Source organism: Electrophorus electricus, chromosome 2, assembly GCF_041902795.1.
Source record: "Electrophorus electricus isolate QZ-2024a chromosome 2, ASM4190279v1, whole genome shotgun sequence".
Classification (NCBI taxonomy): Eukaryota; Metazoa; Chordata; class Actinopteri; order Gymnotiformes; family Gymnotidae; genus Electrophorus; species Electrophorus electricus.
In genome coordinates, this window is record NC_137498.1 from 23,793,988 (window position 1) to 23,818,826 (window position 24,839).

At 36.7% G+C, this 24,839-nt stretch overlaps 1 protein-coding gene across 2 annotated transcripts in view; it reads right to left on the minus strand.

Moving 5' to 3' along the window:
- Nucleotides 1-24,839, minus strand: part of enpp1 (ectonucleotide pyrophosphatase/phosphodiesterase 1) — a 56,162-nt gene that overhangs the window by 14,987 nt on the left and 16,336 nt on the right. For both annotated transcript variants that reach the window (XM_027001161.3, XM_027001153.3), the window contains 12 exons: nt 22,547-22,607; nt 18,126-18,223; nt 17,727-17,806; nt 12,965-13,084; nt 7,319-7,428; nt 7,141-7,206; nt 6,655-6,727; nt 6,103-6,211; nt 4,018-4,149; nt 3,771-3,802; nt 3,523-3,650; nt 3,027-3,096 (listed from right to left, as the gene is read on the minus strand). In XM_027001161.3, coding sequence (XP_026856962.2) covers nt 3,027-3,096; nt 3,523-3,650; nt 3,771-3,802; nt 4,018-4,149; nt 6,103-6,211; nt 6,655-6,727; nt 7,141-7,206; nt 7,319-7,428; nt 12,965-13,084; nt 17,727-17,806; nt 18,126-18,223; nt 22,547-22,607 — 1,079 coding nt within the window. The remainder of the gene's footprint in view (nt 1-3,026; nt 3,097-3,522; nt 3,651-3,770; nt 3,803-4,017; nt 4,150-6,102; nt 6,212-6,654; nt 6,728-7,140; nt 7,207-7,318; nt 7,429-12,964; nt 13,085-17,726; nt 17,807-18,125; nt 18,224-22,546; nt 22,608-24,839) is intronic.

Consider the following 24,839-nt stretch of genomic DNA (forward strand, 5'->3'; position numbering starts at 1 on the left):
TTTGCTAATTCGTGTATTATGCTGCTTATTACATGGCTAATCACAAAGGAATCAATTTGACACAGACTATTGATCATTAAATTGCAAAGTTACAAACTTCCGTTTAGCAAAATGGTCTAGCAGAACCACAAGTCAGTAATGGATATTCAATGGTCTCTTCTTCAAAATAAATCAGCTAGAGAATGCCTCGGACCAATTAGAATAAAGTAGTCCATTCCAGAGCCATGTAATAACTTATTACATTTCTTTATGGACTACAGCTATCAATCAGTTGTAACCATTAGCTATAGTCAAGTCAAGTCAAACTTCTATAGCATTTTTACAACAGCTGATGCCACAAAGCAGCTTTACAAATGTTCGAGTCCAAGCCCCAAGTGTGCAAGCCAAGGGTGACAGTGGCAAGGGAAAACTCCCTAGCGCATGGAGAAAAACCTTGGGAAGAACCAAGACTCAAAGGGGGTGCCCATCCTCCTCTGGGTGACAAAGGACACTACTATAGCAACAATATAAACAATAAGAGCTGAATAAGTAATGAGAGAGATAGAGAAAATATAAAAAAGAAATAAGCAATCAATGTCTGGTCTGGTTTTCTAGAAGTCCTTGTTTGGACCTACAGTCATACAGCTTATTACAAACCATTACATATTAAAAGTAAACCCACCCAATACTTCCAATATGTATACTTCCAATAACCATAAATTCCAATATGTATACTTCCAATAACCATAAATTCCTTAAGGGTTTTCCATGCAGCAGGTGACAAACCGATTGCCTTGCCTGCCAATTTCAACCCCAAATGAAAGGATAGAATTGCTGTGCTCTGCATAGCTTTTCAGAAAGCAAAACTATTCTCTCCCATGGCAGTCATAATGAAAACACTGGTCAAAAGGCTATGCGACTGTAGGTTGCGTACACGCAAATATGCCATATACTTAATAATAATATTAATAATATTAACCAAAACAAGGCTTCTTCAAAGGTTCAATTTTCTGAAATGCCTGACAAAAAATCTTGAACTTTGAAATCTAACACAATCACTCAATTAAAATTAACTAATTTACTATTAACTAAAATGCTCTTACAAACTCAAACAACCCATGAATCTCAAACAACTCTCAAATACCTTGCCTACTTTTATTTTAAATGTATTTGCCCATCTTTGACATGCAACTGAACTGTTTTTTTTTTGTTGTTGTTTTGGTTTGTTTGTTTTTTTCTTTTTAATTTTTTTTTAACCTATAGTACTTATCAATATCACACTTGTAACCCTTGGCTTATGTGTAAGATGAATAACCTCACACTTGGGAAATCCATTTTAATGGTAAGTAGTTTAGTTTGAGTACTGTTGATGTATGCAGAACTGAATGTGTTTAGTATTCCTATTTTGATGATCAGGCCTTGAATTGACTTGCAAGTGCGAAGAGACAAAGGACGGCTGAAAAGGACGGCAAAGAAAAGAGGATCTTTGTTGTCAGGAGAAATTTTGACAATTATTTTATACTCAAAATCCTGTAACATCTAGAAATTCACTTACTGCAGCAACCTTGTGCAAAAGTACTTCTGTATGGCATCTGTTACTTGATTTATTTCCCCCTGTACTCTCTGGGAAAGTGTTTTTTTCATAGCAGGAAGGAACAGAGGAAGTAGCATGCTTTAGCCTCCAAAGGAGCAGAGGCTGAAAAACAGTCTTGGGCGTTTGACTCAAGCTGGCACAAATGCACTGGTTTAATTACAAGGGAAATGTCTGGGTTTGTGGGTGTGTCACCTACACTTACTTCTAAAATAAAAGATTATCTACATGAGGGCTTTCAGCTAGAGCTGCTTCAAAGACATACATGATATCTCATTTGGTGTCGTTGCTAAGAAAACTGTCAGTTTTGTAAAGTGGACTGACTTACTCACTATGAACAGCCAGTGTAAACACATGAGGTGGTTAGGAAGGTATTCGTTGTTGTTTTATTCCTTTTTTCTTTTTAGCTTAGTTTCCCACTGCCTCATTGCTGATGCCTATGTAAAATCTAAACAATGTATAGACCAGAGGTAACCAACGACAACCAGTAAGGCCAGAGGCCAGCAGTTTGGTTTACCATTAGATTATCATGTCTTGAGAAAGGTACAGCTACTGAATAAAAATATCATTCTATCCCAATACATGTTATAATACATATGGGAAAGTTTTGAATGGTCCTCCCTTTACTTAAATGAGCATCGCATATATTTAAATACACAAAAATGACTGGCAGTTCACATAATGCCTTCAGGTTTAGAAAATATGAACCCCCAGAACAGTGAGTAGCTGTACTGTTTCTCCCCTGGTTTAAAATAAACACACAGGTATTTCAAAGATAGTAAAGCAATCCAAATAAGATGTCAGCACTTTTATGAATATATCAATGTCTAAAAGATCACTATCTACTACTTCCTTGAAGAAACTAAATTCTGAGATGCACAGACAAATGCATATAATGACCATATTGCAACTCTAACCTTTAATAAGATGGCTATGGACAGGCAGAGACACAGCAATACAATTTGGGAAGGAGATAAGCTTGTATCAAAGAAAGTCAGTAATGTTCTTTCTTTTCTAACAGAATCTACAATATGGATCTGTAAATATTTTGAACCTAGTGAAGTCATTACTCATACAAAACTGTTGCTGTATATAGGCATAATGTATCATTTATGATTCTCACCGACAACTGAAACACATGCACCAACCTGTTAATTAACTATTCAAAAGTGTTGCTCAGAGAGAAGAGGTAATGAGTGAATTTACATAGCAAGATGTATTCTTTCCTATGACACATTAGTAAAAGATTAGTAAAGATTGCATTGTGCAATTAAAGTTAGTCCCAATTTGCAAAAGTTCCTGTTCTCCTAACAGGCAAATCTTAAGGGTTGGACACTGCACTGCAGTTGTTGCATGCAAGACTCTGAGTCTGTTTCAGTACCAAACGTTACATCCATGGCATGATTGTCGAAGACAATCTCTTATTTATTACCTGTGACATATGTTCTGTACAAACCTGCATGTTTTTGAAGACATTATCTGAACCATGGAAGCCTCCACTGCAGTACTTTAGTTCTTTTGGCTGGCTGTAGAAGAAAAGAAGGGGCACAACAAAGTTGTCAGCTCAAGTACAAACATGGAGAATCACCAGGACTGACAATTGAATATGCAAGGATTTATAGCCCCTGAAGGAAGCCGCAAGCACATGTTTATAACTGGGCAGAAGTGTAAATGGAGCATTGTATCATTATCCCTTTTAGTGGCCAACTGGTGAAGTCTTCTTCGTCTCTGATGACCAATGAAAGGTGACAACACCCATGTTAAGATCTTTAAACTTTATGTATTCACTTCACTAAGACTCTTTTGTCAGTCTCCAAATGTCTTTATATCTTTATACTGTATAATACCACAACTATTGCGCAACATATGTAATTATAACAATGTTAGTTTTGTAACTATCTATTACTTCTTTTCTATGTCGATGGAAAAGATGTAAGATGAGAATCACTTACAGGGCCGCTTGCCACTGAGGCTTCATGTACAGATGTGCCCTCTCTATGCGGATGTTGTTGGCAAAATGGAACCGTTTGGGGAGGTGCTCCTTTAGATAGGCCTTCATCGGCTGGTCAGGAGCTCTGCACTTCACATGTATGGAGGGGATGGAGTTGTAAATTAAAGAATAAAAGCTTCAATAATGTAATGGGAACAGGGAAAAAAAGGAAAAATTCAGACTATTAACACTGTGCGAGGAGATCCATACCGACAAATTCTTCACTAGCCCTTCATAATTGACTGCCAAAGAATAAAACAGGGAAAAACAACAAATCAAATGGATATCAAATATAGAGCCACAGAAAATATAAACAAACACATGCACACTCATGATTTGCATAAAGCACAACTGGTGTGGCTGTATATGCATCCACTTTCTAAAGAATAATGAAGAAAACGGATATGCTATACCGATACATGCACACACCTTTTGACGTGTTAAGGCAGGGACTTACAGGTGAAGAACTCTTCAGGAATACGTTTAGGTCGGACTCGTGCAGCGGGGCCTTGGATGACAATGAAGTCATCTATATTTTCCTGGTATGATGAGACGTATGCAGCCTTTTTACATGAGGCTTCCTCCATTCCTAGTTTTCAGATGCAAATGAGCAAAAAAGGTACATAATACTAACAAATGATTTGTCAGGCATTTTTCTTTGCACATTTTCTGGTTCAACATAACTTAAGCAATATGTGATGTAATGCAAATGTTTAATCATGACAATCCATGTTACAAATTGTACTTTGTAACAGCTTTTCTCCATCATGGGAATATACCTTGAAGCCAAATATACTTTGATGGAAACCTAAATACAAATATGTGCCTCGTGACAAAGGCCCAGTGCATCAGGCCTCATAATATCTCTAATAGGCCTTTACATTAACTTACATTAAGTTGTAAGACACCATTTTGGCACCAAACTGTTGCACATAGTAGTTGTCAATCAGAGCTTGTATTGCTTATGAACTCAATATGTAAGCACAAAGAAAGTACTGTCTAAGTTTTTCAAGGAAAGGAGACATGCAGCTAATGAATCCACTTTATGCTTATGCTAAATTGTTACATGTGCACATAAATAGAATTTCCATATTCATGTATAAACACACATTAGCTTTGTATAAACATCAAGTCTTTTGGTTAAGATTAGGTCACTTTGATAAAAGCTAATTAAATTAATTTCTACTGTAAATCATGTCTTCAGGCTATCCCTCACAGACTCAGTTTTTAAAGACTGGCACAGGAGCACAATCATTACCATAAACAGTTTGTTCTAAAACAAAAAATATTCTGTTACAACCAACAACATACCTCAGAACCATTTCTTCCATTACCTACTAAGATGACATTTTGTCCAAAAGCAGTTTCCTACCTTTTCAGAACTACCATCAACCACTACAGCTGATGTACTTCTCAACCTAAATTACAGTCTTAAGTGCCAAAAATCCAATATAGACCTCATCATTTGTAAAATAAAGCTTAGCTAAAGGAACAAATATATTTTGGACAGGATCTTGGAACAGAGGTGTCTGATGATCAATGGGAGAGAACAGGTTCACTCATCATCAGCTTGTGTCAGACATAAACTAATTCAGTTTAAAATTCTTCAGCATGTTCATATGAGTAAAGCTAAAGTGGCCAAGATATATCTCAATGCTGATGACTTGGGTTACAGATGTCAAGGATCTCCAGCTGATCCAATCCATGTGTTTTGGAAATGCCCAAAGATAGGAAAATTTTGGACTGACATCTTTAAAACACTTTCAGATTTATCCCTACAGCCAGAACCTCTTATTGCATTATACGGCAAACATCCAAGGTTCTTTTTAAACATCCAAACTGTTATCTCCTTTTGCACTCTACTTGCCTTGTTCATCTACAATGGAGTCACTCTTCCCCTTCCACCCATGCCAGGATATCATGTATCATCATAAACTTGAGAAGATAAAATATAGCTTGAGAGGATCCAAGAAAAAAATTCTGAATATTAGGGCTCCCTTTTTGCAGTATTTTGATGATATGGATGGTGACTGGTGGCGAAGCTCAAACTACACTCAGACATATCCAATCTTGGCTGAGTCACCACAAAGACACCCCTCCCCCCTTTTTTGTATGTTCTTAATATTAGTGCTGGTATACATTTTATTTCTTTTGTTTTATAATTTGTGTAAGGAATGGGTGGAATTGGAAGAATTGAAAGAAAATCCTATGGTGTGCACTCTATTTACACTATATTTTGGCATTTTTTATGCCAGGATGCCTGTGACTTTCCAACTCATGCACTTATGTAAACTATTGACTTATGTTTTAAAATCCACCAATGATGCTCTAAAAATACAGTGACAATTTTAAGTAGAACAATCATACCAAATATTGTGTGGATTACAACTTACAATTCCCTGTAAAATAATTTAAAAAAAACTGCAAGATGTCACACTATACAGTATAAGCATAAATGTACCTAATAAAAGTTTAGGATCAGTAAATTGGTTAAGGTGTGAATTTGTAGGGAAGCACAATATATAAAGATACACAAACTTACCATGGTCAGAGAGAAGAACAAGGTTGACACATTTGTGGAGTTTTCTTTGTTTGAGACCATCCATTAGCAATCTAATAATCCCGTCAACTTTCATTAAAGCCTCAATCACCTACAACACAATGCAGCAGATGGAAATATGTAAATATTTTCATACACATTCCATTCAAACTTTATGTATGCACAGATTGCAAACTTCCTAAAGGTCTACATTGATATAATGGATAACAGTGTTTAGATAGTATGAATCAAAAATTTCTAAAAAGTAGTATCCTTGATAATGATGACCTTAGTGGGTTTCAGCTATTCAAGTGTTCACAAAATAAGATCTCATCATGTAATTGAACTCATAAGCTTATAAGCTTGTTCTGAAGCAACAGCAGTTTTATTCACATGCAAGAATACCTAACTACTCATTGGTCCATAGTACTCTACTCCATTCATTACAAGAATACCTGACTGCCCATTGGTCCATAGTACTCTACGCCATTCATTACAAGAATACCTGACTGCCCATTGGTCCATAGTACTCTACTCCATTCATTACAAGAATACCTGACTACTCATTGGTCCATAGCGATGACCAGCACTGTCCGGCTCTTCCATATATAAGGTGTAAAAGTCTGGCCTAAAGCAGTTGAAAATAAAATTATTTTATTATAAATATAATGTATTATTATGTTTTACTATTTAATTATTTTTATTAACAAGAAGATACATTCCCATCAGTAACTAAACAAGGAAGTATTATTATTCTAACTCATTGGCATACACTCAAATTTACACCAAGAGAATCATTCTCCTTCCTCCATCCTCTTGTTCTCTGTCAAAGTCAACCCATCACTCTCTTTTGTCCTTTGTCTCAAACAGTGACAGAATTCATGAGGAAGAAAGGATAGTGACAATAATTTGCACAAGGAGTGTAATTGGATATTTCCCTTCCTTCATTTTCATACTGTAAATCATGCAGTCTGTGTGTACACATGCCTGTTTTGCACATGCACATATAATGTAGCTAATTATTGGCATTAAAATGATCACCTTTCTTTTTGAGGCAAACTCAACCATTCAAAAATTGTGGTCACCCTCTTTTCAAATGGCAGTTTCCTAAAACAGTGGAAGGGAACATTAAACCTGCCTTAGCACATTATTCAAACTATTTATATTTTGAAAAAATATGGGTAAATCACAGACTAATTATTAATTAATATATGCCCACCCATTATATTCTTTGTAGAAATTTGGAAATTTTCCTTTAATAGGTACATCTGATCCAGGCCAGAAGAATGTCCCAGATTTCAAGTTGTTGTTCATGGCTGTGATCCAGACCTTTAATGACAAAATAATGGAAAAATGTATGGGGTAAAACAGTTCTCACACACAGACATGATACAGAACAAGACAAGGGGTGTGGTGCAGTGATGGTCTGTGTCAAGGCAGTCAACATAGAAATACAAAACTCACATAGGCTACTGTTAATTAGCATCAGTAATTTAAAAAATCATAACAAATTATATATTAACTCATTTGTAATCAGTTAAATGTGTTACGTACAATTAAGAATAACACAACACATTTAACTGATTATACATGTGTATATATAATTTTGCATCATTTAAAATTGGAACATTAAGCTAATAACAGGGACAGCTGTGTTGTGCTGTACCATATCTATAAAGTTCCTAACTGCTCATTGGAAGCCTCCACATATTCAACAGGAAATCCCCACATACTTGACAATAGCTTGTATAATGGTTAGACATTACTTAGAACACAGACTAGCTAAAAAGCAAGGCAGAAAACCAGATAAATTGCATAAGAAGGATGATAAATAAAGGTCTATAAATATATGCCTGTTTTATTATGGTATGATATGCATATGGTATTGTGTGCTATAACAACAACAAACATATATATGACTATGTATATGACAACTGCACTGTACAAGGGTGTGAAAAATGCCCCAGATCAAGACTGAAATTCAGCTCCTTTTAATCTTGGACATAAACAAAACACTGCCTCAGTTGATCACTTCATGATTAGATCCATGCAACATGTATATATTTTATATTCCTCTTTGTGGCAAATTATTCAGAATTCACATTTCCAGATTTAAGGCATGCTTACACTCACTATTAATGCTTGTTACTGATCAAATATGTTCATTAAGGAAAGAAAAAATCATTTGTTATATCTGATCTGATATCCATTTTATTTATTGTTTTAGTTTGCTATGTGTGTCATTATTATACTTTTTATCTTTGTTATGTCATTCTCATCCTGTATGTGGACAAAGCATGCAGGAGTTTCATTATTATGCAATGGTATATATTCCTAGATAGACGAGGACCATGTAAAGTGCAAAAATATGCTGTCATTGGGCCCACAGTACAAATGATATTAAAATATAAAACACAACACTAAGACATAAAGGTCATTCTTTGTGGATGTCATTACTCTAATCCCTGACTTAGCCATGTGGGGAGGAGTGAGTAGTTGGGAAACACCTGGCACTCAGAGCATGCTGAGAGTTATGTGGTTATAGTGGAAAATTATCAGCCAGATTCATAAAATTGAATGGAAACTGCATTACAGCACACAAAATATTTGACACGGTATTTAATTCCTTTTCATAAAGTTACAATTAGTGCAACAATTAGTGCACCATTGTTGCACTGTGCTCTGCTAAATTAGCTTTCCCCAAGGTGAAAGCCAATCAAAATTGACATGCAGATGAGATATTAATGACCAGTGGCAAAGGCCGATGATCGATTAACCTCTGTTGTGAGATCAGCGATACACTGAAAACTGCCAGTTACATAAATATTTAACATATTTCTAAATTACACCAAGACTCGAACTGCATGGTAATGCCAAGTTGGTGCAAATATATATATATATATATATCTGTCCTCAGTCTATACCTAGTCATAATTTATTCCTCTCCAACACATAAAATTGTATTTCTGATGGCAAACATTGGTGGCATTATGAGATCCTGCTCAAGCAAGCTACATTTCTCTTTTTGTATTACTACTATTGTTGCAGTTTGCAATCATGCTCACTTCAAACAATATGTTCTATATGAATCATTAAAGTCATATGTAAATGAGCACAAAATGCAGTAGCACCATATACCAAGAAAATGGTCAAATATGACATTAATCCACATTTATGATAGAGGAAACCTGTTACCATGGTACTATTTGCACGTTAAATTTGGTGGTAGCTTTTAGGAATTTGGCCTCATGTCTGATCTTATAAATGTCCAAGAAATGGTAAAATTCCCATGCAGCATTCAATTAAACAGACAAAAAGCTCAGTCATGAAAGAACAGTTAATATCAATACACACTGAAGTCCAACAGAAGGATAGCAGGGTATAAATCCAAAACAAGTATTAGCAGTTAATTTGTTAAAATTTGATAGGAACGCTGAGCTATTCCATCATATACCATTGAGGTGATGCAGCAATTGTATAGCTATATTTTCAAAGAAGATTACATCAGAAAAAGCAGACTCCTTATCTGTTAACCTACTACAGAAAATAACAGAACAATCATCTCTTTTTCAGCTGAGGCTTGGCCAGAAATTGGCTACTACCTAACATGCTAACAGTAGTACCCAAAAGGTGTCTCCATGCTTAAATGCAAAACTTTGGGATGAGTGGTTTTGTCCTTTTTGTCCTTAACTGGTTTTGACCTTGGTGTTGCGTGCCATTGAGGCATTTGTGGCTTCTTTCCTCATCTCTCTGTGTGACAAATTGCTTACAGGCGACACTGGTACCATTTAACCAAATTGGTTACAGGCAACACTGGTATTCTGACCATACAGGATGGACACCCAGATCCACGAATAGGATGCATCACTTCCTGAAAAGAAGTATAACCATTTGCCTATAAGCACCGTTGACTGCAGAACAAGAGAAGACAGATGGGGGGTACTGAGAGAATGGTTGTATATGTGCATGCGATTTTTGTGTGTGATTTAATATTCATTTCAAGTATTAATGGCAAGTCTTGCAGGTTACGAAAGCAGGTTACCATCTCATTTTAGATTCTTGGTTGCGATAGCATCAAGAGTGTTATGGCAAGGCTATTATAGGTTACCACCTATCAGCCCACAGTGTTTTAGATATATTCCTAGCTGTGAGATCAGAAGTGTTATGAGTATTACTGACAAGACTTTGCTGATAGATTTAGCACTAGTCATTTCTTTGTTACTGCTTTACTGTTGGTACTCACATATCCGTTCTCCCAAAGCCTAGTGTGAACAGGTAACAACAAGCGAACCTATATGTTACATGTTAGTAAGTTGCGCCCTGTATTTTTAATAGGGAAGACATGGATGGTCAGGCAGAGTAGTCACCTTTTGTTTCTTTCATTACTTTGGCACCCATTACTTTCATTACTAGTGCACCCAGTCCCTTTGTACCACCCCATGACCTTTTTCATTTTGTGCTGATCACATTAAACAGCCAAAACAACAGTTTGGTCTCATGCACACACAATACGTTGTGTCTCCCCGTCACCTAGACGACCAAAATCAGGGGAGAACGCAACACTTGGTGACGTCACTAAAATTTGGTGTGGCATGCGAGACATTCCAGAGATGCACAGAGGCAGACGTGTACAGATCTCATGATGAGCAGCAATGCCATAAAAATAAGACACACTGCTGAGGGTGAGGAGCCAGCCATTTTACCACAGAAAATGATAAAATGCCAACCATTTTGCCAACTTACCCTCTGTATAGATGAACTTCTCTGCTGCGTAGATTAGTGTACATTTTCCTATAAATACGCTTTTTAAACCTAATAACCAAGATTTCACATAATTGTATTTTGCATATGTCTGATGCACCTACAGCAGATACATGCAAAGTTCAAGATTTCAAATAAATTGAAGTCAAGAAAAACAGAGGTGTTAACTTGTGAACGGTATACAGTTTACCTCTTGTCTGGGCAAACATGCTTGACTGACAAAGTATGACCCTAAAATCAGAGTTTATCCTGATTTGTTTATTCGAGTTTATTCAGATGCTAAATTAAAGCTAGATTTTCAGGTAAGTAGTTGCGGGATGTTGCTTGTATTCTGACCAGTAAGAAGTGGTGACAGTTAATCAAAAGCCGCAAAGTTAAAATTAGAAAGCTATCTCTAAGAATAAAATCCTCTCTAAAGACAAAACCCTCTCATGTAAGAGTAAAACAATGTACTAGACTAAATATCTGTTATATAGTATGTGAAGCACTATTTATTTGCTGTTCTTGCAGAACTATCCCCCCCATTTCGTAGCCTGTCTTGAATGTTTTGTAATCTGATTCAACATGTTTTTGTCATTTATGTCAGTAACACATAGATCCATTTACTTCTCTTTGTACACCACCATAAACCACTTCCATTTTTTATTATACATATACACCCATGCATATCCCCACACACCCACATATTCTGTCCATCCTCAGTAAGCTTAGAACATCTTGCTGAACACGACCACTGTGTCTTGATTCAGTATGGCTCTCTGAGCACTCATATGAAAAAGCAATGTCTGAATGACAGCTGGGTTAGTTCATAACAATTGTAACCTAACACTAAATCACCTTGGTGTCTTACATGTACAGAAGCCATATAACCTATGTACTGAAGATAGACTACAACTTATTCCTCGGATGAAACTTGAATCTGGTCAGAGTGGGTGTTCTCTTAACCCTGGCACACAGACAGGAACCAGGACCCCTTTGGCCCCACAGTGCTTAGCAACAAAGCAGCCTTGCTGATGGCTTTTCATGCTGGCTGACCAGCTGACCTTCCCTCTTCTTCTTCAGAGGCTTCGTAGGTATCCTAAAGCCACAGATTGGGAAGGCATTACCCCTCTAACAGTCTGTTTATACCCAAGGAGCTAAATTCCATCTGACTCAAAACTTACCAGGACAACCAACTTTTCTCATCCCACAGTGATATGTTCACAGATATACACATTTCTTTTCCTGCAGCATCACAAATTAAAAACTTGCTATTTTAACCTCCTAAGATGTCAAATGGCAACCAACCAGTAATGTATGTCTATCTTAATATAATCTTCAAATTGGAATGTTTGCTTCCATTACTTAATAATTGTATACTGTTTCATTATTCTCTTCATTTGCAATATTCCTTATAATCAATTCACCCAGATGTTGCTTACTTGATGTTTAGTGTAACAAATTGTTAACCACACTCAAATGTGTTTATTAGAAATCTTATATGAACCAGTTAGACAAAATATATCAAAGTCAGTAGTCTTTAACTTAAAAAAAAATACACACACACACACACACACGTGTGTGTGTGTGTGTGTGTGTGTGTACAGAATACTTATGTACAGAAGGAATATATATATATATATTCCTTCTGTACATAAGGATTCTGTATACTCTATACTCTCTCTCTCTCTCTCTCTCTCTATATATATATATATATAGATAGATAGATAGATAGATAGATAGATAGATAGATAGATAGATAGATAGATAGATAGATCATACATACACACACATGCACTGATTTGCAGTGTAGTCCCTGGGGACATCACTGTTTTGAAGTAAAAAATGGGAAGATGGTTTACATGAGGGTAATGACTCAACACCACACACTCCAAAATCTGCTCTCCCGCAACCCTTTTGTGTTTTGTAATGAAGGTTAGAAAAGGAAACCATGGAAACCATGGTTGAAAACACATGTTTTGGCCTATAAAGTTGGCTCTAATATGTTATGACAACAACAACAGAAAAATATTATTTATCTTTCTAACAGGCTTGTATAAGAAGCATCCTAATACAGCAGTTTTAACTTTTTGGCATTTGCTGTTTTTTAATGGCACATACTCACTGGTTCGCCCTGGTACCATAGGGGGTTAAACTTCTCCTTTCCTTTCAAACTGAAGGTGACGTTGAGTCTAACATCATACATTGTATTATCCACAATTCCATGTGACTCTGGATACAGACCCTGAAAAAAGAAGAAAAAGAGAAAAGATCAATCACACATTTCCTCAGAGTTCATTAACTACTCCATACAGTCCTCCAATCTACAAGAAACTTTCATTGTTAAAGGGTGTATTGACTTCCTGGAGGTTTACATTTTTCAGTCTGTGTATGTGTAACAGCATTATGTATATGACCTGATGTGATCAGATTTAGAAGAATCCTGGGAATCACATGAACCAACAGTTATAAATAGCTTTAGTCAAAATTATGCTTGCCAGCATTTTACTACGTCACAGCTAGGATTCACCAGTGTATTTGGATGCATATTTCATATCAGTACTGTATATATATTCCATGCCATAATATGTCATATTCTAAATGCACTCTTTTCACTGTTAGAGTGATGATAGAGTGGAAACATTATTAATATATAGTTTTCAAATAACACAAGAGGGACTGCACAAACCTAAACTAATGCAATATCGCTTTTCCCAATATCACTGAGCCCTACTTACAAAACAAGCATACCAGATGCTACAATGATAAAATAGTGATACCCACCAAAGATCCATAACTATAGCGATAAGACTGATCGAAATATAAATTAAGTAGCACACAGACTAGGTGAAACACTTTGAACATGTTGCATGGGCCAATAACATAAGAACTATCTCAATAAAAAAAGGAAATTAAGGACTAATAATATTCTACAAAGAAACTACTACTGAGTAGTTTCCTCCTATTCAATTTAGATTAAAAAAAAAAGTACTACTACTTGGTTTCCAAGGGCTTCTAGAGGTAAGCCAACTTCCTCCTATTCAATTTAGATAAAACAGAAATACTACTATTTGTTTCCAAAGGCTCTAGCTGCAAGACATCTGAATACACAAGGCCTTGAGGGCTTCTCAGTTGAAAAACTTTGCCATTCTTACTGACTCAGAAAAAAAAAAAAGCAATGTTGCAAAAAGCTCTTATTTGTTGTACATAAGTAACATTATTAGAATGGCCTCCTGTGAAACATTACAAAATTTAGAAACACACATGAGAGGTTTTGGACTTTAAATACCACTGCCTTTCATCCAGCATGCTGTTCTACTCATTCCCAGAAACTGACCTCCACTGAGAGACAGACTATATTACTTCTCTGAGAATGATGCAATATGATGCAATATGACCCTTCTAAAATCCTGATTTTGCCAGTTGTGATCTAAACCAGTATAATAAATGAAGGTTTGATTCAAATGCACCTGTGTTTCTGTATTTTGTAACATTTGCTAGAATCATCTTAAATGCCATAAATGCCAACATCTTTGTGTTTAAATGTCTACAGTTTGTTTAAAATATAGGATGGAGAGGGGACAATCAGAAGTATCCCAGGTGCTAGACAAGCAGTTTATATTACTTATGACTTTATGGTGTTTTCTGGAATATTTGTTAATCTACATCAGTGATTGTATAATTTCAAATGTTAAATCTTTCATAATCTTTACACAAGCATTTGAATATTGGCATTGCATCACCATCTTTTCATGGTATTCAAGATAACTAAATTATTCAGAAAAATCATTCCCATCAGACTACTTTTCAGATGTCTTGTTTCTCTAGGGACGAGCATAACTCACCTTCCAATGTGATACTGAAAAAAAGTCTATACTAATGTTAATTTTGTACTATTTTAAGGCAGTCCTGTATGGATGTCATGGTATGCAGTATCGGTTAGTCTACTTTTTACTCGAACTATGATATCTAATCTGAATGGCCACTTTATTAGAGAACAACAGCAGTTTTTTAGGGCATGGATTCTACTCAGTGAATGGTAACTGAGTGACAATCGCAAGTGAAGGAAACATCCAAAGGAAGGAATGAGAAGTTAGAAAAATACCAGGGACCTTAAGAAGATATTATTTAGAAAGTTTCCAGTAACTTTGGCCAAAAAAGTATATCTGAAGTTGTCATGATAAATTATTAGTAGTAGTAGTCAGGATCATAGAACGTCATTTACTAGACTCTTAAAATTTTATGAGGCCAACTTACTACTGCAGCTACATCCTGGATTTAATACTGACCTTTGGAATCAATACAGTCAACAGGGTTAATTTAAGACTTGTCTTGTACTAACTGCACTTGAACCTTGATGTGTTATTGCTTTGTTACCACACCAATTATATCACTTCTGGCATGTTATCCTCCCAGACTAGTTCCCACATTAGTTCACCTTGTAATCCCATTGAACTGAATGCTCAGTATCTATTTTAATGATATCTTAGATATTATAGTGCTACCCAGAAAGAAAGTTATTAATGAGGCTTTCCTCTTGACATGATGATCATACTAACTGTCTTTGGAAATCCTGAAAGCAAACCAAGTCAAACTAAAGTATAGATTTTCCAAATAGCAAGAGGAAAGTCTTATTAGAAGTTATTTTCCCCCCATCTTGACCAATTTATTTACAAAATATATATATATTCTTTTGTAGTACTTTATCTAAACTGTCTAAGACAAGCAGTTTAGAATAGCAATGATGTACATAAATTACAAAACTGTGCCTGAGGAGAAATGCAAAAATGAAAAAGGACCATCCATTAACACCTCCCCTACAGCCTGCATTGTTTAATGCAAAAGCCAATCAATCATTAGGGTTCCTCTGTTAATTTCAGTTCAGACAATTGTAATAGACATTCAGATTACATATTTTCTTTCCTTTCATGTTGAAGTTGCACAGTTTTCCAGAACATTTTCTGACACACAGACATTCCATCTCATGCATAGCACAACACAAACAGGTTGAGATTTTTGCAAAGCAATCAGTGCAACAGATCACCCAAACATTATATCTTTCAAACTTGAATTGTGGTTCATGCTTCTGGGCTCCACCTCTCCCAGCTCCAAGTGCTCCTTTTTCTCAGTATATTGTGAATAAGAAGACATGATGGTACAGTTGAACAAGACAGAATGAATAAGAACTATTGATGAGTTAAACTAATAATGCATGTGGATGGGCGGGGCTAAAGACACCCTAAATCTGACCTAACAATGCCCATGGAAAATAGTTACCAGAACATCCATTTAACCTTATGTAATCTACCACCAACACAGCTCTCACGAATACTGAAGCCAACTTAGCCAAATCATTTAAGCCCAAGTACCTTCTCAAGGTATCTTACACAGATTTAAACAATTCAGCAGACTTATGTTAAAGGTTGCCATCCATCTCATTTTCACTTGGAAAATCCAGTTTTTAGATTGAATGTCCAGGTGTCTGGTGTCCATTTTTGCGATGTTCTCTTAAATTGTATGGATTGAACAAATACACATGCACCTGCTAGAAGATTGGGCTGTCAGTCCAACAGTATCATGGGTCAAGATATAGATGTATTCAGCATCAAGATGTGGGTGGGAACCACCACACTAGCTGCCCATCACTTAATGGTAATACAGCGAAGAACACCCCCAAAGCATCTGTAGTCATGTCCAGACTATGAGAAAGTAAGTATGGCCCAGTAAACAAGTAACTGAAAAACACAAAAGTGAAAGCTAAGATGTCCATAACACTTTCTTCTAGGTTTTTGAATGGTAGACATCATATGCAAGACAAGGGAAACAACCAGAGTTTCAACTTCACTGCTTGTGGCACATTCTCAGCATTCATTGGCAAGACAGATTCACCCTTATTGTGGTACCAATGCCAAGAGGTTTCCATGCATCTACTGTTTCAACATCCACTAGGTGACAGACAGGCATATCCCAAAACACCTCCTTTATAGAGACCTCCTAACAAGATCTCAAACTTGGGGCGACACACTTCAAGAAAAGGGAAACAAGATGGAAGATGGGAAACTAATACAGATGATTGTGTCATCTATAATGAGGGAGAAAACAGACACCAAAAAAGCAGAGACTGACCACCCTCTAGCCATGCAATCAGAGTGGAGGAAACTGCCATACCATACTGCCTCTCAAGGTAGACGGATGCCAGTGATTGATGATTCATATCACCTTTTAAACTCTAACTGCTTGTCAGCTTTGGTCCAGTTCATACAGGTGTTACCATTTTTACTTAATCATGAACCCACTGAAACTGCCTGGCCCAATGTGATTCACCATGTACTTGACAAAGATTTCATTATGAGGTAAACTGCAGCAATTAACCAGAATGGACCCTATAACAGAGTCTGTTCCTAACAGTCTAGGGAATATTGAATGGTAATTGGTTTAATGACCCACCATTTGTTAAAATCTTCGATGCCCCATACCCTACTTACTTAAACTCTGTTTGATCTGTACTTAAAAGAGTTCTGGAAGGAGTTTATGTTATACAAGCTTGCTTCCTCACTACCTAGCCAGGGTAAACATTGCATTTTGATAAATGCCTGGCCTGATCTTAGAGGCAAGATAATGCTCATGAATAAGATAAAACTCTGGTTTTATCTCTGGAAGACCTCTGACAGGCTATGTCATTCTACAAAAGAAGGCAAAGGTTTGTGCATCCCTACAAACTACATTTAACCATGTTTACCACAATCATATTTAAAGATTGCAACATTGCTATATCCAGAAATAACAAATGTGAACCAAAATTTGTTATATTATACCTATATGTTGTGTGAGTAAAAACACTATTCCAAAATGTGGATAGATCTAAACCATATTCAAACTGTACTTACTGTGACAATGGTGTAATGATTGGGGAAGGTCTTGGTAGGATAGACAGGACGCATGTATGTTGTAGATGTTCCACAATCTCCTGAAAATATAAACATATACAAGATACTTATTTATTCTTGTAAAATTTCTGAAACTTAATAAACAAAGCCATTATTTTCTGAGGAAAAGCTAAATGAATTTCAGAGAAATCTTACAATAAAGTTCAAGTATTCTTGAAAATACTAAAAAAAAGTTATAATTTATACTTGGTATCAAGAATTACAGTTATATGTTTCTGTGTACAGGCTAAGCCTCATCTCAAACAATAATAAATAAGATTTTAAAATGGAGCACTGGCAGAACAAACTAGTCTAGAACTAGGTATAACTATTTCAGTCCAGACAGTTACTGATACATACTTAATTTGGTGATGGCTGGAAGCAGGCTGCCATAGGCTTTCAAGTACTCTGCTCTGAAGCCATCTAGAGATATTACTATTAGTGGTGGTTTGGAAAAACTGTCAAAATAAGCAAACAAGAAATGCATGTCAAATCAATGACCACAAATACACAAGCCTCATTATAGTCCTACATACATTAAAATGAACTACAGATCCTGACTTTGAGTTTATAAATTACTTTTAATTCATTATTTAATATGATACTGTAATTGTTCACAATATAAAAGATGTCAAACATCTTGCACCAAATCATTAGTGCTTTATGTAGGGCCGAGCCCACTCATTCAGAAACCACATCACCTCAAGCTCTTCAGGTAAACACCTCCCTTCATTGGCATCTTACTGAATTAAGCCCACAGCACCTCCAGGTGACTCAGCAGTGAGCTCTGGCATCCCAGCCCCACCACCCTCAAAGCTCACTTTTAAATCAACCATGCACACCTCTTTAAATGTAAAGCCAAATTGGCCTCCCTGGTGACTAATGCTGTACCCAGGCCCAATATGTGCTCATTGCGTCCAGGTCCACATGGATTTTACCTACGTGCATTCCCCAACACCACATAGCCACACTGGCCTGCTGGTTAACTTAGGGCATACCCAGCACCACTAGGACCGTTATTACATGCTCAGTGCCACTGGATCCATCTGGATCTACCATATTACACAATGACAACACAACAACTCACACAACTGCTCAGTCCTCCATGTACCTGAGACACCGAACATGTCAGTCATTATACCTTTATAATATAGCTCCCCAGCTAGCCTGTTCTCTCCTCATCCACATCCACTGACTAGCCCTTTCAGCTACTTCCAATAACTCCTTCGCAGCTACCTTTATTTTAAAGCCTCTAAAACAAAACTGCACAAGCAAAGATGTGGCAGATGTAGATTCAAATCTCCCCAACACCTACTGGTCTTATATATGCCTGCCACCCACATTCTCCCACCTCAGCCAAATCTGCATTTTCAGCTTCTTTCTTTCAAAAGATTTATCATCTTCATCCTTAAATGGAATTGTTAATACTATAAAATAAACCATCCTTTTACTTTCAGAGTGCAACACTGTGTACAGCATTGGTGTAGTTAAGGCAGTACACAGTGAGACCTGTAGTTTTTTTACATATCTGCTACAAATGTCCAGTCTCTTGCTTCAACCCATCGACCAATATTTATAGACTGCTTTCACTCTCCAGTACACTGCCCCTCACAAACCTAACCACTTTCTTTGTAATCAGTTCTACACAAGTCATTAACATCTGAGCATTCATTATCAAATAAAAAGGCTAACACACTAGTCCCCTGATTATTTATCCATGTATATCATCCCTGCAACAAATAAATGTCCCGTGCTGAAAAAATATGCTTGAGCGTGCCATTCCCTACACACAATTTAAACTAGAATCTTCACCTAACCCCTGTTCAAGGTTGCGTGAGGTTGGAAGGATGTAGTAAGATGCTCCAAGCAAAAATGTTATGCATTTGTGGGAAAAAAAAATTTTCCTTTTACTTCTATATTCTAGTCTTTTTTCTATATTATGTTATTGTGAACTAAAAGCAGAGGATTGGTTTCTCAGTGTACCACTCCTATTGACATTTTCACAGGGTTTCACTGCAGGATAGGATCAACTCATTTGATGGATTTACAGTACTGGATGTTTTGTGGGGATTAAGCTCAATAAACACCAGTGACTCTTTTCTATGCACAGAAGAATATTACATATTACATCAACATTTTTACAGCTGTATTGATGTATATAAATTTCAATGTATTTCAACTTGATAGTAAAATACCATGTCATACAATATCTATAGCACTATATCTATATACCGTGTCATACAATATCTATAGCATTATAATTCTAGTAGAGGTCAGCGGATTAATCGGTTGGACAATTAATTGGACCTATTAAATTCCATTTAAATACCTTGTTTTTATGGCATTACCCAAAGCCTTTTTAGAAAGTTTCTTTGTTTACCTATAGAAATGTATTTAGTTAATATATTTTTGATTTAAAATAATTGTACTCCAGAGTGCAGATCTAATGAAGCAAACGACAATACAGACAGTAACAGTGTAAAATGAATGTTCATTTAAGTTCAGCAATTTTGTGCCTAATTATATTTCTTTATTTTTTTAAATTCCTGCTCTCCAAATATTGGCACTGGCCACTGAAGGACCAATGTTGGACAAGCATTAAACCATAGCCTAAGAACCATTTCACATGGCGCATCAGCATCAAGTATAGGAATATAGCTAGATCCAAACATGTCTACAAAAACATAAAAGACTTTATACTTCATTCAAGCCAAAAAAGCTGTACAAGTAGAGCTACTTTAACTCTGATATTTTGACATCACTGCCCAGATCTTGATCAAACTGTGTAATTTGTGAGAAGATGCAAGATACAAAATGGACTTCCTGCAAAGACCACAAGTGCATGTTATCAGTACACCTGACTGATATGTTTTGTAATAAATACCTAGGAAACATATTCAATATTTACAATCAGCCAAAACAGATGTTTATGTTTATTTATGGATCTTGTTCTTTGCTCGGGTGACCACTTGACTAGGGCAGTAAGCAAAATAATTAACAGATTATTGCATTCCATTTAAGATCGCAGAAAAAATGTTTACAAGAGTAGAAAACAGTTTTGATTTTGACACAACAAAACGTTTCTGTGTGTTAATCACATTATCTATGATATACTAAAAGCATTTAAAGGCATCACTTTTTTAAAGCCTTTAAAATGTCTTCCAGTGGTAATTTTATGGCCTTTCACATTATTCTACAGTTGAAAACACCCATACACTCAAGGAAACACCCTTACACAAAGACACAGGGATATAATCTTTTCCGCATCAATTCATAGGCAACACACAATTATCCCATTTTAAGACAGAAACAACATGTGGTGGTGTTATTTTTAAACAAAACATGCCACACGCACACACCCACCCAAGCTGCAACACATCTAGCTGTGAAATCAATCATTGAATTTATCTAGCTTTTAAAAACTAAACAGCAATATTCCTAAACTGAAAAGCATGGAAATTATAGAATTTATGATGGATTCTTGCTTTTTTTTTTTATGGGTCCGGATATCCTAATCATCTTTGTGTAAGCAGTCTTCAAGTTTGTTTATTATATTTTACTTTTACTATATATATATATATATATATACACACACACACACACACACACACACACACACACACACACAGTTGCTGCAGCTTTATCAGCTGCACATCCATGACGTGAATCTCCCATTCCACCACATCCCAAAGGTGCACTATTGGATTGAGATCTGGTGATTGTTGAGGCCATTTTAGTACAGTGAACTACTGTCATGTTTAAGAAACCAGTTTGAAATTATTTGAAATGTCATAGTACATTATCCTGATGAAATTATCCATCATAAGATGTGTCCACAGTGGTCATAAAGGGATGTGCATGGTCAGCAACAATACACAAGTAGACTGTGGCATTTAAACAATGGTCAGTTGGTACTAAGGGGCCCAAAGTGTGCCAAGAACATATCCCCCACACTAATAGTCCAGCAACAGCAGCCTGAACAGTTGATACAAGACAGGATAGATACATGTTTTGATGTTTTACACCAAATTCTGACCCTACCATCTGAATATCACAGCAGAAACTGAGATGATTTTTTTAGTCTCCTACTGTCCAATTTTGTTAAGCCCTAGAAAATGGTAGCTTAGTTGCCTGTTCTTAGCTGATGCAAGCGGCACCCGGTATGGTCTTCTGTTGCTGTAGCCCATCTGCTTCAGTAGTGGAATAGTGGAATAGTAGTAGTGGAATAAGCCCCCCAGTAGTGGAATAACTATGTTGTTAGTGTTTAAGACCCAATGAGAATCTAGAAGTGGCTGAAAATAGTTAGGACAGTCACACCTCCTAGTTGTCCTGTTTAGTCCTGTTTAGATAGGCCTTCCTGAATCTTGTCACTATGACCACCATACACAAATTGGACTGTGTGTTCTAAATATTTATAATCAGTTTCATCTCTTTGCCAAGTCTGTGCAGTAGTTGGGACTTGCACAAAACCATCCACAAACATTGCAGCTCTGACTGCAAGTACACTCTGTGGACACTGTAAAAGCCATATACATTTTGGCTTTTGTATCTCTGCACTCAGTTGAACTCATGAAGCCCTTCTGATGAGTGGCAAAGTGTACCCAAGATCATGCCACATGCCAGCTGACATAATTGTACAGAATGCATTAAAGCTTAATAACTATGCAGCTAAATCATACACACTCTTTCAGCATTAGCCAACAATTACATTACAAAATCACCCAGATCTACACAACTGTACACTAAACTTGATCATATATACATCAACTGTATAATGTTACCCTTTAGGACACTGTGGTGTTTTGATGTCCTCGCAGTCTTCTTCAAACCATGCTTTTTCTCCTAAAAGTGAAGGAAAGTGAAAATAAAGTCAGCTGTGCAGACTAACCGGCTCAACAACAGCTAGCTAGGATTGTGTGAAATGGCAAACAGTGTCAAAAGAGCCATTCCACAAGCCAGGCCAGTTCATGCAAAAATCCCAATTTGTGAGGGCATTCCATGGCAAGAGTTAAATGGTTGTGATTTGACTAGTAAATGCAAAATTGTAGAAGGGGCTAAGAGAACTTTGCAATAAATGATAGAGGCATTATGGTGAACAGGAAAGAGACAGCTAATGGCAGTGTGTGAAAAATGCCATCACAGCAAACAGTGGTGTCAGGTACCAAATATATTTAACAATTGAAGATATGAATCCTGGTCTTTCTCACAAACTTCAGTTATTGCATGACTGCATTTGGCAAGTTCTGGCTATGATTTTAAACAATAAACTCTAGTAAATTTAAAACTGTAGAAGGGAAAAAAGCTATGATAATAAAAGCTGGACTTTTTGGACAGCAACTTTCTAGAAGGCTCAATGAATGGCTGGAAGAATACCAGGTAACAGCTTCCACAGGGCTGAAGTGTCTCCTGCAGCAGGAGAGTGAATTCAGCAGGCAAAAAGAGGAGAACCTGCAAGTGTAGTGAAAGCCACCAAAATCAATACACCAATAGGTGAACAGCTGCAAGTCTATGGGACTGTAACTGCATCCTGATGAAAAGCATTACTACTTCAGAGCAGAACTATAAGTCTGACAGCTAAACCAGATGAGGTGAGGATCAGATGGAAAGATGGTATAAGACAGAGGAGTACAATCTGAGTATACAAATGACCAAGGGAATAGAGCAGGATGAACTTGATACATTTTGTAGAGTCAGTGACAACAGAAGGTGTACTCAAGATTGTTTTGATGAAAACAGGCTTAAATATAGATTTGTCTAGAAGGCCACAAAAAATAAGAGACAGCCTCCTTAAAACAGAAAGAGGAGTCCTCAAAAAAAAAAAAAGTACTCAGACATAAGGCTGTTGCTTCTGGTCAAAGGACCTTAAATATCCCTTTGTTCAAAAAATGAAGTTTTGTCATGTAGTCACCCATGAATGGAACTGTAATACCAAAACTCCTCTCCTGATCGGGCCATTAATAAGTCTTAGATACCATTAAGTGCTCAGATTTCTTCACTAAAGGGGTATAATTTAGCAGCAGGCTGCCAGCAATACCTTATGTGATGCAACAGCTGTTGTTGATAAAGCTTCATATTCCAATGCATTTGCCTCTCTACCAGGACAGAGTCCTCCAGACCAGTAATGTACTTGCCTAATTCATTGTACTTCACTAATTCATTCATCTCTTAATCCAGTTCAGGGTCACAAGGAGCCAGAGCCTGTCCTGGCAGCACAGGGCACAAGATGGTGTCTCAATTCCATTCATATTAATTCTGGAATTATGTGTGGCAGGGGGCTGGTACTAAATATAACTAATAAATACGTGCTTTAACAAAGGTTATTTTGTGAGAACAGGACAGTAGTTGACTGGATGTTTTAGGGTGTGGGACCACTTTCAACCAAGAAGTGATATCGATTCCTGTTGCTGTTCCATTGATCCAAGGAGTCCTTTGTACCAATTTAAATTGAGACCAAGTTTCAAACTGTGTCAGGTTTGAGAAACTAACAATCAAATCGTGTACTCAAGACTTTTTATCTTCTTATTAAAATTTCCTGGCATTTTATATTTGACTGAAATCTGGTAAGGCACTACAATAAATTAAGCAGAGCAAAAAGGAAATACGTTGAGGAAAAGCTGTTTAGGCAGGAACAGTCAGGCTGAAGTCAGGAGGGCGAGAACCAGGTGCTTCATTGGAGAGACTGATGTCATCAGGCAGGGGTGTCTTAAATGGAATGAAGTCATTGCACAGCTAACATACCAACATGGTGTCATCATTAGGCCAAGCAATCACAGAACTGGCTATGTGATGTGTTTAATGGTTTTGTAAGGTAAAGTAAAAGCAATGTTGATCTTGGAGCTAAATGATATAGGATCCTCCTAGACACTAAAATGCCCTGAAGTTACACAGCAGTCTAGTATGATATGCAGGGAGGACAGGACTTGGAAAAGGCAGTAGGAGAGGCTGATCTGTTCCAGTGGTTACCCTCTTGGAAATGTCGCTACTCTATCAGGGTCTGGGCTGAGAGGTTAAGAAGGAGCTTCTTCCCCCAGGCCATACTGAAAATAAACAGCTAAAACCTCACAACATTCTGTG